The sequence below is a fragment of the Neofelis nebulosa genome, chromosome 18 (assembly GCF_028018385.1).
Source record: "Neofelis nebulosa isolate mNeoNeb1 chromosome 18, mNeoNeb1.pri, whole genome shotgun sequence".
Classification (NCBI taxonomy): Eukaryota; Metazoa; Chordata; class Mammalia; order Carnivora; family Felidae; genus Neofelis; species Neofelis nebulosa.
In genome coordinates, this window is record NC_080799.1 from 9,102,229 (window position 1) to 9,114,833 (window position 12,605).

General features: G+C 54.8%; 1 protein-coding gene across 1 annotated transcript in view; it reads left to right on the forward strand.

The window, feature by feature from the left end:
• SSC4D (scavenger receptor cysteine rich family member with 4 domains) overlaps positions 1-12,179 on the forward strand; it is a 14,054-nt gene extending 1,875 nt beyond the window's left edge. Inside the window, exons 2-11 of the mRNA XM_058710633.1 lie at positions 2,038-2,236; positions 3,787-3,822; positions 4,093-4,398; positions 5,094-5,171; positions 6,823-7,137; positions 8,252-8,329; positions 8,892-8,966; positions 9,082-9,393; positions 10,223-10,300; positions 11,164-12,179. Coding sequence (XP_058566616.1) covers positions 2,071-2,236; positions 3,787-3,822; positions 4,093-4,398; positions 5,094-5,171; positions 6,823-7,137; positions 8,252-8,329; positions 8,892-8,966; positions 9,082-9,393; positions 10,223-10,300; positions 11,164-11,480 — 1,761 coding nt within the window. The 5' untranslated portion in view covers positions 2,038-2,070 and the 3' untranslated portion in view covers positions 11,481-12,179. The remainder of the gene's footprint in view (positions 1-2,037; positions 2,237-3,786; positions 3,823-4,092; positions 4,399-5,093; positions 5,172-6,822; positions 7,138-8,251; positions 8,330-8,891; positions 8,967-9,081; positions 9,394-10,222; positions 10,301-11,163) is intronic.
• The last annotated feature ends 426 nt before the right edge of the window (positions 12,180-12,605 follow it).

Here is a 12,605-nt window from a genome sequence, read left to right on the forward strand (position 1 = left end):
GCTGACAGCTTAGAGCCTGGAGTTTGCTTCGGATTCTGTGTCTCCCTCTCTCTCTGCCCCTCCCTTGCCTCTGCTCACACTGTGTCTCTGTCTCTCTCAAAAATAAATAAACATTAAAAAAAAAAAGAAGAAGAGTCACATGCTCTTCTGACCAAGCCAGCCAGGCACCCCTACTCAATCTAAAATACATGTTTTAGGTTTATTTATTTATTTTGAGAGAGAGAGAGAGAGAGAGAGAGAGAGAGAGCAGGGGAGGAGTAGAGGGAGAGGGAGAGAGAGAGAATCCCAAGCAGAATCCGATGCGAGGTTCAAACTCACAAACCGTGAGATCATGACAAGATCAAGACCTGAGCTGAAACCAAGAGCCAGGTGCTAACCTGACTGAGCCACCCAGGTGCCTCTCAATCCAAAATTTAAAAAATAATCTTCAAGGCCTTCCCACCCCAAAAGGGCGGAGCCTCTCAAATGCCACCTATTCTCCCAGCCCTTCACCATTTTGGCATATTTGAGAGTCATGGGAACCATACTTCCTTGACTGTTTTTTTTTTTCCTTAAATTGATTCTTTTCTTCTGATTTATTTTGCGAGGAGGGGAGTGAAAGTGAGTGAAGAACAGAGAGAGAGACAAATCCCAGGAGGGACAGAGAGAGAGAGAGAGAGAGAGAGAGAGAGAGAGAGAGAGAGAGAGAGAGAGACGGAGAGAAGCAGGGCTCTCTCGAAGTGGGCTTGTGCTTACCCAAAGCAGGGATGAGCTGACCTGATGCCGGACTCGAACTCCCCAACTGTGAGATCATGACCTGAGCCAAAGTCAGATGCTTAACGACTGAGCCACCCAAGCTCAGGTGCCCTCATTTCTTCTGATTTGTATTAACGTTTTTTAAAAAAAAATGTTATTTTATTTATTTTAGAGAGAGGGCACAGGAGCAGGGAAGGGGCAGAGAGAGGGAGAGAGAGAATCCCATGAACTGTGAGATCATGACCTGAGCCCAAATCAAGAGTTAGACATTTAACCAACTGAGCCATCCAGGTGCCCCTGATTTAAATTAACTTTAAAAATAAACTTTATAGGGGTGCCTGGGTGGCTCAATCGGTTGAGCGTTGGTCTTTGGCTCAGGTCATGATCTCGGTTTGTGAGTTCGAGCCCCGTGTCGGGCTCTGTGCTGACAGCTCAGAGCCTGGAGCCTGCTTCGGATTCTGTGTCTCCCTCTCTCTCTGCCCCTCCCCTGCTCATGCTCTGTGTCTCTCTATCAAAAATAAATAAAATGTAAAAAAAATTAAAAAATAAATAAATAAAAATAAACTTTATATTGCTCCAAATAAATGGAAAACCAGAATCCTTTACTATAAACAGAAAGCATTGTAAAAAGAAAGAAAGAAAGAAAGAAAGAAAGGAAGAAAGAAAGAAAGAAAGAAAGAAAGAAAGAAAGAAAGAAAGAAAATAGGGGTGCCTGGTGGCTCAGTCGGTTAGGTGTCTGACTCTTGATTTCAGCCCATGTCATGATTTTGGCTCAGAACATGATCTTGGCTCAGATCAGGGTTTCGAGGTTTGTGGGTTCAAGCCCTGCACCAGGGTCCACGCTGACAGTGCAGAACCTGCTTGGGATTCTCTCTCTCCCTCTCTCTCTACCCCTCCCCCACCCAATAGAGAAAGAAAGAAGACAATAGTAGACATCCTTTCATCTCCCACTAAAATTATGTGGATTACCACCAGTGGCACCAGCACCAGGCTTTGGGATACGGTGCCCTGGAGGATAAACCCTGAGCCCTCGGCACAGACTCCGGGCCTGTGATGCTTTGGGACCAGGCAGCAGTCCAACTTTGTCTCCTGCCATGGCTCTCACACACCCTCTGCTCCAGCCAGACCTAACTAAGTCTTGTGCTCTACCCTCAGAGAGCCCAGCTGTTGCCCCCCCCCCCCCCCCCCACCGCCTCCGCCTCCACTCAGAATGCCGAATCCAAGAGGAAATGTCACATCCCCCTGAGGCTCTCGCTGAGCCCCTTCCAGCTGGAGGAAGTGACTTAGGGTCTTTATTTCCAGATGTTCCAGCTGTGACTTCTCCACCACCCCTTGATGGGACCATCTGAAAGGCCATCCACTGGCTGGATGCACGAGGAAGCAGAGATGCAAATTGATCCCCAGCCGGCAGAGAAGAGCAGGGGGCGGGGGCTGGGAGACTGGAGCACTGGCTCTTCACGCCTCCCCCCTGCCTTGTCCTTCCTCCTCCTTTTGCCTCTGGGTGAGTGCCCTCCCCCCTCAACCCCGGACCCTTCCCTTGTCTGGCTCTTGGTTTTCCCAGCTGTAAAATTATGGTTTGTGAATGAGATCGTTTCCGAAGTTCCTTTCAGCTCTGACATTTGTTCAGGGTTGATGAAATCTACGGGTCTGTCTGAGTTGGGGAAGTGGAGGGCTCGGTGCTGGAGGTGAGGGCTCAATGTAAACAGGGTCTGGGCAGCTAGGGGACACCGGAAATAGGGAAGGAGGGAAAGGAGTGGGCTCACCAATGGCTGTTGGAAAGGCAGCTGGTGGAATACATAGACCCAAATGACCTAGGGGCCATGCTAACTTCAGAAAGAAGCAACCGAGTCTCAGTTTCTTCACCTGTAAAATGGGCACACCAGTACACACCTCAGAGCATTGTCCTAAGAATTCTATGAGGCGCCTGGAGGCACATGAAGGTGACTGAGAACCGTCACACCCTGCACACAAGTGAGGGGCTTTTATGGGCTTGTCAATTTCCCGCTGGGCCAGTTTCCCTGTTTCCTACCACCTCCCCCCACCCCGCCCCAGGCCATGTGCCCAGAATTGTGTGCTGAAGAAGAGTGTGGCTATTTGGGTTGGAATCTCGGCTCTATTCTTTGTTCTCTGTGTGGCCTTGAGCAAGTGGCCTCACTTCACTAAACCAGAAGTTTCCTCATGCGCGAAATCCTACCTACCTTACGCATCCCACTGGTTAAGTTAGCCAGGCCACATAAAGCAATGGGCACAGTGCCTGACTTACACATAATGAGAGCTGAAGCAGAAGGCCTTGTATAGGTAAATCTTTGGGGGGATATCCTAATAAATCCCAAAGCCAATTGGCACACTTAAGACAGAGCTACTGACCGTCTGCTGAGTAATACCAGGAAACACACAGACAGGCAGGGCCGCATCACCAGGCAGAAGGCCCAAGAAGGCTTGGAGACTGTGTCCAGAGATTGAGAGGAAACCGCATTTCTAGCTGAAGGCTCCAGGAAGGCTCTCCAGGGGCAGGGACTCCGAGCTATATCTAGAAGGATCTGCAGGCTCTAATGAGCAGAACTGTTCAAGTAGACGAGACTGCAGGGTTAAAGACCCAGAGACAAGACTGATGGGAAATTAAGAAGTAAAGGAAGGCGGGACTCCTGGCTGGCTCAGCGGGTGGAGCGTGCAACTCTTGATTTTGGGGTTGTGAGTTCCAGCCCCACGCTGGCTGTAAAGACTACTTTAAAAAAAATTACTTAAAAATAAAATATTTCAAAAAATAAAAAAAGAAGTGAGGGGAAGCTGGCTAAAAGGCTTTGTAGAGAAAGCTCAGGATCTGGGACTCCTGCAGGAAATGGGGAGTCTTTGAGGCACTTCACAGTGGAGGGGGAGAAGCAGACAGACCTGTTTCAGGCAGGGAGAGAGAAGAGAAGCTTGGAAAAGGCAGGGAAAGTGAAGAGGAGGGGGATGATGGTAAGGATCATGGGGGGAAAGGAGACTGTTCCCAGGGCCCTGTGGCCAAGGGAGGGGGCAGAGGGACCAATGCTTTTTCTCATTCTGTTTCAGCCAGCGCCCTACAGCCCACCCCACTGCCCTTTCCAGGTAGGTGCCCCTGCCTCTCCTGCCCATACCCTGCCCTGCCCCCAGGTACCCAGATGAGCAGATGGAAAGCCTCAGGGAATGACAACTAACCAGCCCTCCGTAACTCTAGATGCCCCCAAAGAGATTGCGCTAGTCTCCCCATTTTACAGAGAGGGAGAAATAAGGCCCGGAAGGGACTGACCGTAAGGCTCCCACGGCTTCGCAGCAAGGTGGGCGTCCTGCACATCAGGCCCAGCAATCCCCCTGGTGCCAGCCCAACCCTCTCCACAGAGCTGAGGCTGGTGGGGGGCCCGAGCCGCTGCCGGGGGCGCCTGGAGGTCTTGCACGGCGGCTCCTGGGGCAGCGTCTGTGACGATGACTGGGATGTGGTGGATGCCAACGTGGTGTGTCGACAGCTGGGCTGCGGCCTGGCACTGCCCGTGCCGCGGCCCCTCGCCTTCGGCCAAGGCCGAGGCCCCATCCTGCTGGACAACGTGGAGTGTGGCGGGCAGGAAGCTGCGCTGAGCCAGTGCGGCAGCCGAGGCTGGGGCGTCCACAACTGCTTCCACTACGAAGATGTGGCTGTCCTGTGCGATGGTAAGCAGAGACCTGTGACCCGGGAGGGCGGGAGCAGGGTTGTATGGATGAATGAAGGGACTGGCAGAAGAACAATCAGAGGTGGCATTGCATGGTGTGGGGGAGGAGCCCCGGCCTTGTTGTCAGGGTCCCAGCGGCCCTTCTGCCTCATTGTGCGATCCTGGCTGAAGGAAAACCAGCATTATTGCTTCTATGTGGGGCCTTGATGGTTCCAGCCGAGCTCTCTCCCCATTTTGAAAATCAAACAATTGGGGTCAACACTGGCAGTGAGGTCCGTTTGGTGTGGAGCTGCAGCAGACATCTCTGAGAGGCGTTGACCTTGAGAGTATTGGTTCTAGTTTTCAAGAAAATCGCCTGGTGGGCTCATTAAATAAAACACAGACGGTGGCTCCATCCCAGAGTTTCTGATTCTGCAGGTCTGGGGTGGGGCCTGGGAATTTGCATTTCTAATAAGTTCTCAAGTAACGTAATGTTGCTCTAAGAACACAAAGAACTTGTCTGAAGCTACTGCTTTCTGGACTCAGGGGGCCCCTTCTCCTCTCATACCCCAGGGTTCCTGGTGACCCTTTGTGTGGCCAGAGGCCCTATGGCAGGTACCTTAGGGGTCCATGCCCTGCCGCTCACACATCCGGTGTGAGGATGAAGAACAGAAAGATCCATGTATCCTCCTCCCTTCCACCCTGCTTCCTTCCCAGAATTCTTGCCCACGCAGCCCCCAACAAGGAAAGTGTTAACCAGTAGGGCGCCCCCTACAACTCCCCAGAATGGGAAAGGTAAGTAAGGGCAACATGGGGACCACCTGGGTCTTAGGAGAAGGATCCCGAGAGGAGTCTGCCACCCTTACCTTTGATGGTGGGAAGAGAGGGATTACCGATGGGTGAGCTGGGACATTCCCTTCCCATCCTGCCCCTTGCAGGCCCCCAGGCTGCTCACAGTCTGGCTAGGGAAAGAGGAGGCATTCCTGTGAGATGATTAAAAATAGCACAGGGGCGGGGCGCCTGGGTGGCGCAGTCGGTTAAGCGTCCGACTTCAGCCAGGTCACGATCTCGCGGTCGGTGAGTTCGAGCCCCGCATCAGGCTCTGGGCTGATGGCTCGGAGCCTGGAGCCTGTTTCCGATTCTGTGTCTCCCTCTCTCTCTGCCCCTCCCCCGTTCATGCTCTGTCTCTGTCTGTCCCAAAAATAAATAAAAAACATTAAAAAAAAATTAAAAAAAAAAAAAATAGCACAGGGGCTCCGACTGACTTCAGCTCAGGTCATGATCTCACGGTTTGTGAGTTCGAGCCCCACGTCCGGCTGTGCAGACAGCTCAGAGCCTGGAGCCTGCTTGGGGTTCTGTGCCTCCCTCTCTCTTTGCCCCTCCCCCGCTCACACTCTGCCTCTCTGTCTCTCTTTCTCTCTCTCTTTCAAAAGTAAATATTTAAAAATATATTAAAAAAAAAAGTCAGCACAGGGGCACCTGGGTGGCTCGATCAGTTAAGGGTCCAACTCTTGATTTTGGCTCACGTCATGATCTCATGGTTTGTGGGTTCGAGCCCAGTGTTGGGCTCTGTGCTGACAGTGCTGAGCCTACTTGGGATTCTGTCTCTCCCTCTCTCCTGCTCCTCTCTCTTGCATGCTATTTCTCTCAAAATAAATAAACTTAAAAAAAAATAGTCAGCTGAGGGCACCCTGGATGGCTTGATTATTTACACATAAGACTCTTGGTTTTGGCTCAGGTCATGACCTCACTGTGAGCTTGAGCCCTGTGTCAGGCTCCGTGCTCCTGGTGCAGAACCTGCTTGGGATTCTCTCTCTCTCTCTCTCTCTCTCTCTCTCTCTCTCTCTCTCTCCACTCCTCCCGCATACTCTCTCTCTCTCTCTCTCTCTCAAAATAAACTTAAAAAACAGCACAAGTTGCTAAAGAGGTGAGGACCGGAGCTTAATCCAATGGGAGACTCAGATATGTACAGAAATATGGATAATGACGGAGAACGAGAAAATGAAAAGTGCCCCCAAAGAGGGACAGATTAAATAAGCAAGGAAGCCCAGAGGAGGAAGAGGGTCTCACCTACTAGAGATATGGGAGGGCTTCCTAGAGGAAGAATTGTTGGCAATGCACCTGGAAAGGTGAGGCTCCTTTCACTGCAGGAGTAAGTGAGGAAACAGCAGTGTGGACCAGTACCAGGAAGGTTGGTTTGAGGCAGAAAATGACCCAGTCAAAGCCAGTTTGTCCTGATCCCACAAACCTCCCCAATCTGGGACTGTGAGGAGGAAGTGCCTTCGGGTAATTGGGTGAGAAGCTTCTCCTTGGTTTTAGGTGCTGGGGCCCCATGCACTGTGGGTACGTGGAGGGCCTGAGGCATTGGGGAAGCACTGGATTGGGTGCACTGTTGGTGGGGGAGGCACAGCCCTGTGGGAAATACTCCGGCCCGCCCCCCCACCAGGTGAGGGCAGCGTGCGCCTGGTTGGGGGCGTGGGCCCGTGTCAGGGCAGAGTCGAGATCCTTCATGGTGGCCTGTGGGGCACGGTCTGCGACGACGACTGGGGGCTGCCGGATGCTGCCGTGGTCTGCCGCCAATTGGGCTGTGGGGCGGCCCTGGCCGCCACCACCAACGCCTTCTTCGGTTATGGCACGGGGCACATCCTTCTGGACAACGTGCACTGCGAAGGCAGCGAGCCCCGCCTGGCAGCCTGCCTAAGCCTGGGCTGGGGTGTGCACAACTGCGGCCACCACGAGGACGCCGGCGCGCTCTGCGCAGGTGCGGGCTCGGGGGCGGGGCTGGGCGGGGACCGGGGCGGGGCCCCGTCCTGACGCGAGCGGAGGCGGAGGCGGAGGCGGAGGCGGAGCGGGGCCGGGCGGGGCCTGGTGGCTTCCCCCGATGCACCCCAGTGCTCTCCGGGAAGGCCCCAAAATTACTTTTAACGTCTCAGTACTGCTCTAGAAGTGCCTCTGAAAGTCCCAGTACTCTTTGTGGTAGGTTTCACGGCATTGTGCCACCAATACTCCAGAATTATTTAGTAGTACCCCAAGAAAGCCTCCGGAATTTTCTAGCAATTTCTAAGTGCTCTTCACGGAATACTCCAGAGTAAAGTAATAGTACTCTAGAATTACCCCAGAGCTACTCCAGAATTCTCTCACTGTAGCCCAGGTATGCCCCCAGAATTACCAAGCATAGCCATCTGTAATCCTTTATAATCTGTAACCACAATAGTGTGTTCACCCACCTGGTCCCTCTCCCATTTTGAGATTTTTTTTTCCTGAGCAAATAGGAATAATAGGGCCAGTAATGGCACTTCACAGATGGACTCCACTCTGTAACATATAAATTGTTTGCTCTGCCTCACAGCACACCAGGGGCCATTATTCCTGGTTTACAGATGGGAAAGCTGAGGCCCAGTGAGGCGGAGCCTTACCCATGGTCACATAGTGAGTCCTGGCAAAGCCACAGCTAACCTTGCTGCACAGTCTCCAGCATGACTCTTGGCCTTTCTAGTCCTATTTTATCTGCAAGATGGGGATGAGTCTTGTGCTGTAAGCCCCTCAGGACTGTGCATGGCCCTCCCTGGTGGGTAAGGCCTTCTCTGTCTCTCCATCTTGGACACACACTGGGCTTCTGAAAACACTGGAGAGAAACGGAAGCATGTGTGTCAAAGCCCTTTATAAACTGCAATGTGGACACCTGTGCACCAAAAGTAAATTACAAACACTGTCAAGTAGGGCAGATTCCCCCCCCACCCCCACCCCCACCCCAGCTTGGGAGTAAAATCTGTTGTGCTCTCCACGGAGACCCTCCCATCCTCCCCTGACGGCGCAAGGCTGACCCGGAACCAAAACCTTGGTCTCTGACCCTGCTCCCTTCTCTCCTGCTCTAGTCCTGGGCCCCCCGACTCTCACCGCACTACCACCCTTGGCCACAAGAGAGGACTGGGCCTGGCACACAGAGCCAGAAGGTAAGGAGCCCAGCCTTCTGGGCTGGAATGGTAGGGACAAGGCAGACAGGGCTGGGAAATAGAAAGGCTGTTCTGGATCTACTGGAAGGCGGCCCTGGCTAGCCGACCAGGACTTTCCGCCCGATGGTAAAGAGGTGGGCGAGAGAATCACGAGCAGATGGAGCAAGGATGAAATCCAGAGCTCTGAAAAGTTCAGCAAGGTGGGAGGAGACAGAGATTTCTTCAAAGCTCTGAGGTACCATTTGGGTGGGTGCTGAGGTTGGAAATCGAGAGACCTTGTGAGAGGGTTGAGCTAAAGGTTGAATGAAGGCTAGAAGCACATTGGGAGTCCCGTCTGGAACTATCATTGAGATTCAAATTAGACTAATGCCTGGAAATAGGATTCGGTTCATTCCAATCAAGTTTCCTGAGGACCACACCGGACTACACGGCGACACTAGGATTGAGGCTGAGTGTGGGGTGCAGGTGTGGTACAGCTGGGGGCCCGTAGGCATCGCTGTGCCCTGCTGTAGGCCAGGCCTCCTTGTCCCCTTCACATGCTCTAGAGGCCCTGTCTCTGCAGCTACAGGAGTTGGTGCCCTGCCTTCCAGGGAGATGGCACTGTTCACCACAGCCACCTGGGTCGCGGGGAAGAAAAGTAAGTGGCAGAGCCAGGGTTCTGTGGGGGTGGGAGAGGGGTAGGGCTGGGGCTCTGTCCGGGAGCCCGCGGCCCCAGCCCAGCCCCTATGGCCACGGGCCTGTGCGCCCCGCAGGCGGGCGGCTGCGGCTGGTGGGCGGTCCGGGCCCGTGCCGCGGCCGCGTGGAGGTGATGTACGCCGGGGGCTGGGGCACCGTGTGCGACGATGACTGGGACTTCGCGGACGCGCGTGTGGCCTGCCGCGAGGCGGGCTGCGGGCCTGCGTTGGGCGCCACGGGCCTCGGCCACTTCGGCTACGGGCGCGGCCCCGTGCTGCTGGACAACGTGGGCTGCGCCGGGACGGAGGCCCACCTGAGCGACTGCTTCCACCTGGGCTGGGGCCAGCACAACTGCGGCCACCACGAAGATGCCGGCGCGCTCTGCTCAGGTGAGGTGGCGGCGGGACCGCGCAGAGGCGCGCACTGCCGCGCGGGCGGGGCCGCGCAGCACGGCCTCCCGGGAATGGGCGGGGCCGCGCGCAGACGCGTACTGCGGCGCAGGCGGGGTAAGGCTGCCTCTGAGAAATGGGCGGGGCCGTGCGTGAAGGCTCTCTGCGGCACTGCAGCGTGAGAGGGGCCGGAGAGGACGCGCACTCCGCAGAGAGGCGGAGCCCGACCATAGACGCGCTCTGCGGCTGCGCAGCATGGGCGGAGCCGGGAAGGGAGCGCCCTCTGCAGTGAGGGGGGGGTAGGGCTTGGGGCGGGCGCGCCCGCTGCGGCAGTGAGGGGAGGGCGAGAGGAAAGCTAGGGAGAAAGTCTGGAAATCAGTGTGAAGGGAGGGGCAGGGTCTCTTTCTATCTGCTGAGTCAAGGACCCGCAAAGCTCTAGGAAGCAGAGTTGATCAGCTTTCGGGGAGCAAGCGTCTGACCTTTGAGAATCAATGGAAAGGGGTGTTTGTAGAGTCTGACCTATTTTAAAATGCTCCTGTTTATTGATTGGTGTGGGAAATGAGATCTTCACCCTCCTTTGGTGCCCTTGGCCTAGGAGCCTTGGCCACAAAGGGGTAGCTACAAAGGGTCCTGCTTTGGTTTCCAGGGTGAAAGAATCACAACCCCATTTCTGATCCAAGTGGCAGAAAGCAGTTCTCCTTCAGGGTCCTGTGAGGCCCTCCCTGTCCCTTAATCAGGCTCCCCTTGGGAGGGTAGAAGGTAACCTGCCTCAAGGAACATGTTCCCTAATGTGACAGCCACCTCTTTTTCTTTGTCCTTGCTGAGCCAGGCCCAGAGGAGCTAGGACTTCAAGTCCAGCAGTATGGTTCTGAGACCACCCGGGCGCCCACTCCTCGGCCCAGGGACGGTAGGTGCCCACAGCCCCAAAGATGGAAGTAGAGACGTTAGGATCGGAAGGACCAGAACTGGGGGAGATCACAGCCTGAGGTTACACAGCTCAGCAGATTTGTACCAGGTTTGAGAACCTTTGCTATGTGTTAGTCTCTGTTCTCGTTAATAAGGGTATGGTATCCAGAAGAGGGAGGTGGATTTTAAGGGAGCAATCTTAGAGATTTCTAGAGATGGGATCAAAATAAGGGGCTCCTTCCTGAAGAGATGAAAGGAAAGAATTCCATTTTAAGCCTGTGGGTGAGGGGAGACGATAACCTTCAGGGAACACAAGCACAGTCTCCAGAGAGTGGCACAGGGGGTGAGGATCTGGGATTATGAACAGAGGACTAAGGAAAGAGCAGACATGAAACACTCAGCAAGGGGGCGCCTGGGTGGCGCAGTCGGTTAAGCGTCCGACTTCAGCCAGGTCACAATCTCGCGGTCCGTGAGTTCGAGCCCCGCGTCAGGCTCTGGGCCGATGGCTCGGAGCCTGGAGCCTGTTTCCGATTCTGTGTCTCCCTCTCTCTCTGCCCCTCCCCCGTTCATGCTCTGTCTCTCTCTGTCCCAAAAAAAAAAAAAAAAAAAAACGTTGAAAAAAAAAAAAAAGAAACACTCAGCAGGGACACAGCACCCCACAAAGGCTCGTACACATTCTTCCAGTCCAGAGACTGAGTCTAGACTGCCACCCAGCTTATTTTAACCTGATTTATCTGCCCTTGTCCATCGGCCCCCCAGAGCAATGCTGTGTCTGACATCACTACCCTTTGCCTTTTCTGTCTGCCCCTTCCATGGCCTGGCATGGGCCAGCCCCTTCCAGCCCTGGGCCTTGTCTCTCCACAGGGCACCTGCGTCTGGCCAATGGAGCCCACCAATGTGAGGGGCGCGTAGAACTCTTCCTAGGGCAACGGTGGGGCACTGTTTGCGATGACGCTTGGGACCTGCGGGCAGCCACTGTCCTGTGCCACCAGCTGGGCTGTGGCCAGGCCCTGGCAGCCCCCGGCGAGGCCCACTTCGGCCCGGGCCGAGGCCCTATCCTCCTGGACAATGTCAAGTGCCGTGGGGACGAGAGTGCCCTTCTGCTCTGCTCTCACATCCGCTGGGATGCCCACAACTGTGACCACAGTGAAGACGCCAGTGTCCTGTGCCAGCCATTGTGACCCAGCCCGTTCTGCAGACCATCTCTTCCGGGAGCCTGCTGTGGCCTGCCCCTCTTCCTCCAGGAAGCCCTCCTCCTCTGACAACTTCAGTTCACTCTGCCCTTCCCTCCTCTTGCCTGGGAGAGAGCCTATTCAGAGAGTGTGGTCCTGCATGGGGGAGCCTGGCTCTACCCAGGTGACATCACCTGTCACCAATTATTGTGGGCCCAATTCAATAAGAGTTCCCACTTGCTGCTTAGCCAGAATATAAAATGGGGGGAAGGGAATGACTCATAACTGTTTTCTTCGGTGGGGCTCCTGTTACAACACCTGACCCTGCCTTCCTGGACCCTGGTCCAGGAGGCTCAGGGGCTCTCTATAAATGGAGTATCCCCCCTCTCCCCAACCCACATTGGGAGCCCCAAGAAGAGGGAAGGCAGGAGAGACCCACAGCTCTTACCTTAGACTGCCTGTGGCTGCAGAAGAACCTGGGTCGTTGCCCTGGCCTTCTCCGTGAGGGCTCAGACTCAGATGGTGCTTGGCTGGACAAGGGGACTGGAGGGGCCAAAGCAGGGACAGCGGCCCCTCCCTGCAGCTGGAACCAACATCTCTGATTTATGCTGCCCCCACCACAGAGCCTCCACTTTGCAGTAGCGAAGAACCCTGGGGGCCTGTAGCCACCTGTTTATAGGTGCCAAGTCAATAAAGCATTGTCCCCCCACTTCCATCCCTGTCTTTTTACTTGCGGGCACAAGTGTATCATTTGTGGCAGCAGCAAAGACTGGTTAGAACTCTCTGGAGGAAACCGGCTCGGGGATGGAGGGCCGTGCAAGAGCTTCATCAGAGAGCTCTCAGCAGGCCCGCACAGTCTTGGAAGTGCTGACTCGCAGTATGAGGCCTGTAAGGCCCCGGAGGGTCCCCAAGCCCACCCCTGCTTTCCTTTTGCATGTAGAGAAACTTAGGTCCTGCAGAAGGAAAGGGCCTGCTCCAAGACACGTTGCAAGGTGGGAGAGGCACTAAAGCAATACTCGAGAAAAAGTAGGGAGATAAGAGCAAAGCAGCACAGGGGTGTCCCCGGGGGCTGCTCTTGGGGCACCTCACCTGGAGCTCCAGGGGCAGAAAGAAGTGGGCGATCTTGCCAGAGCC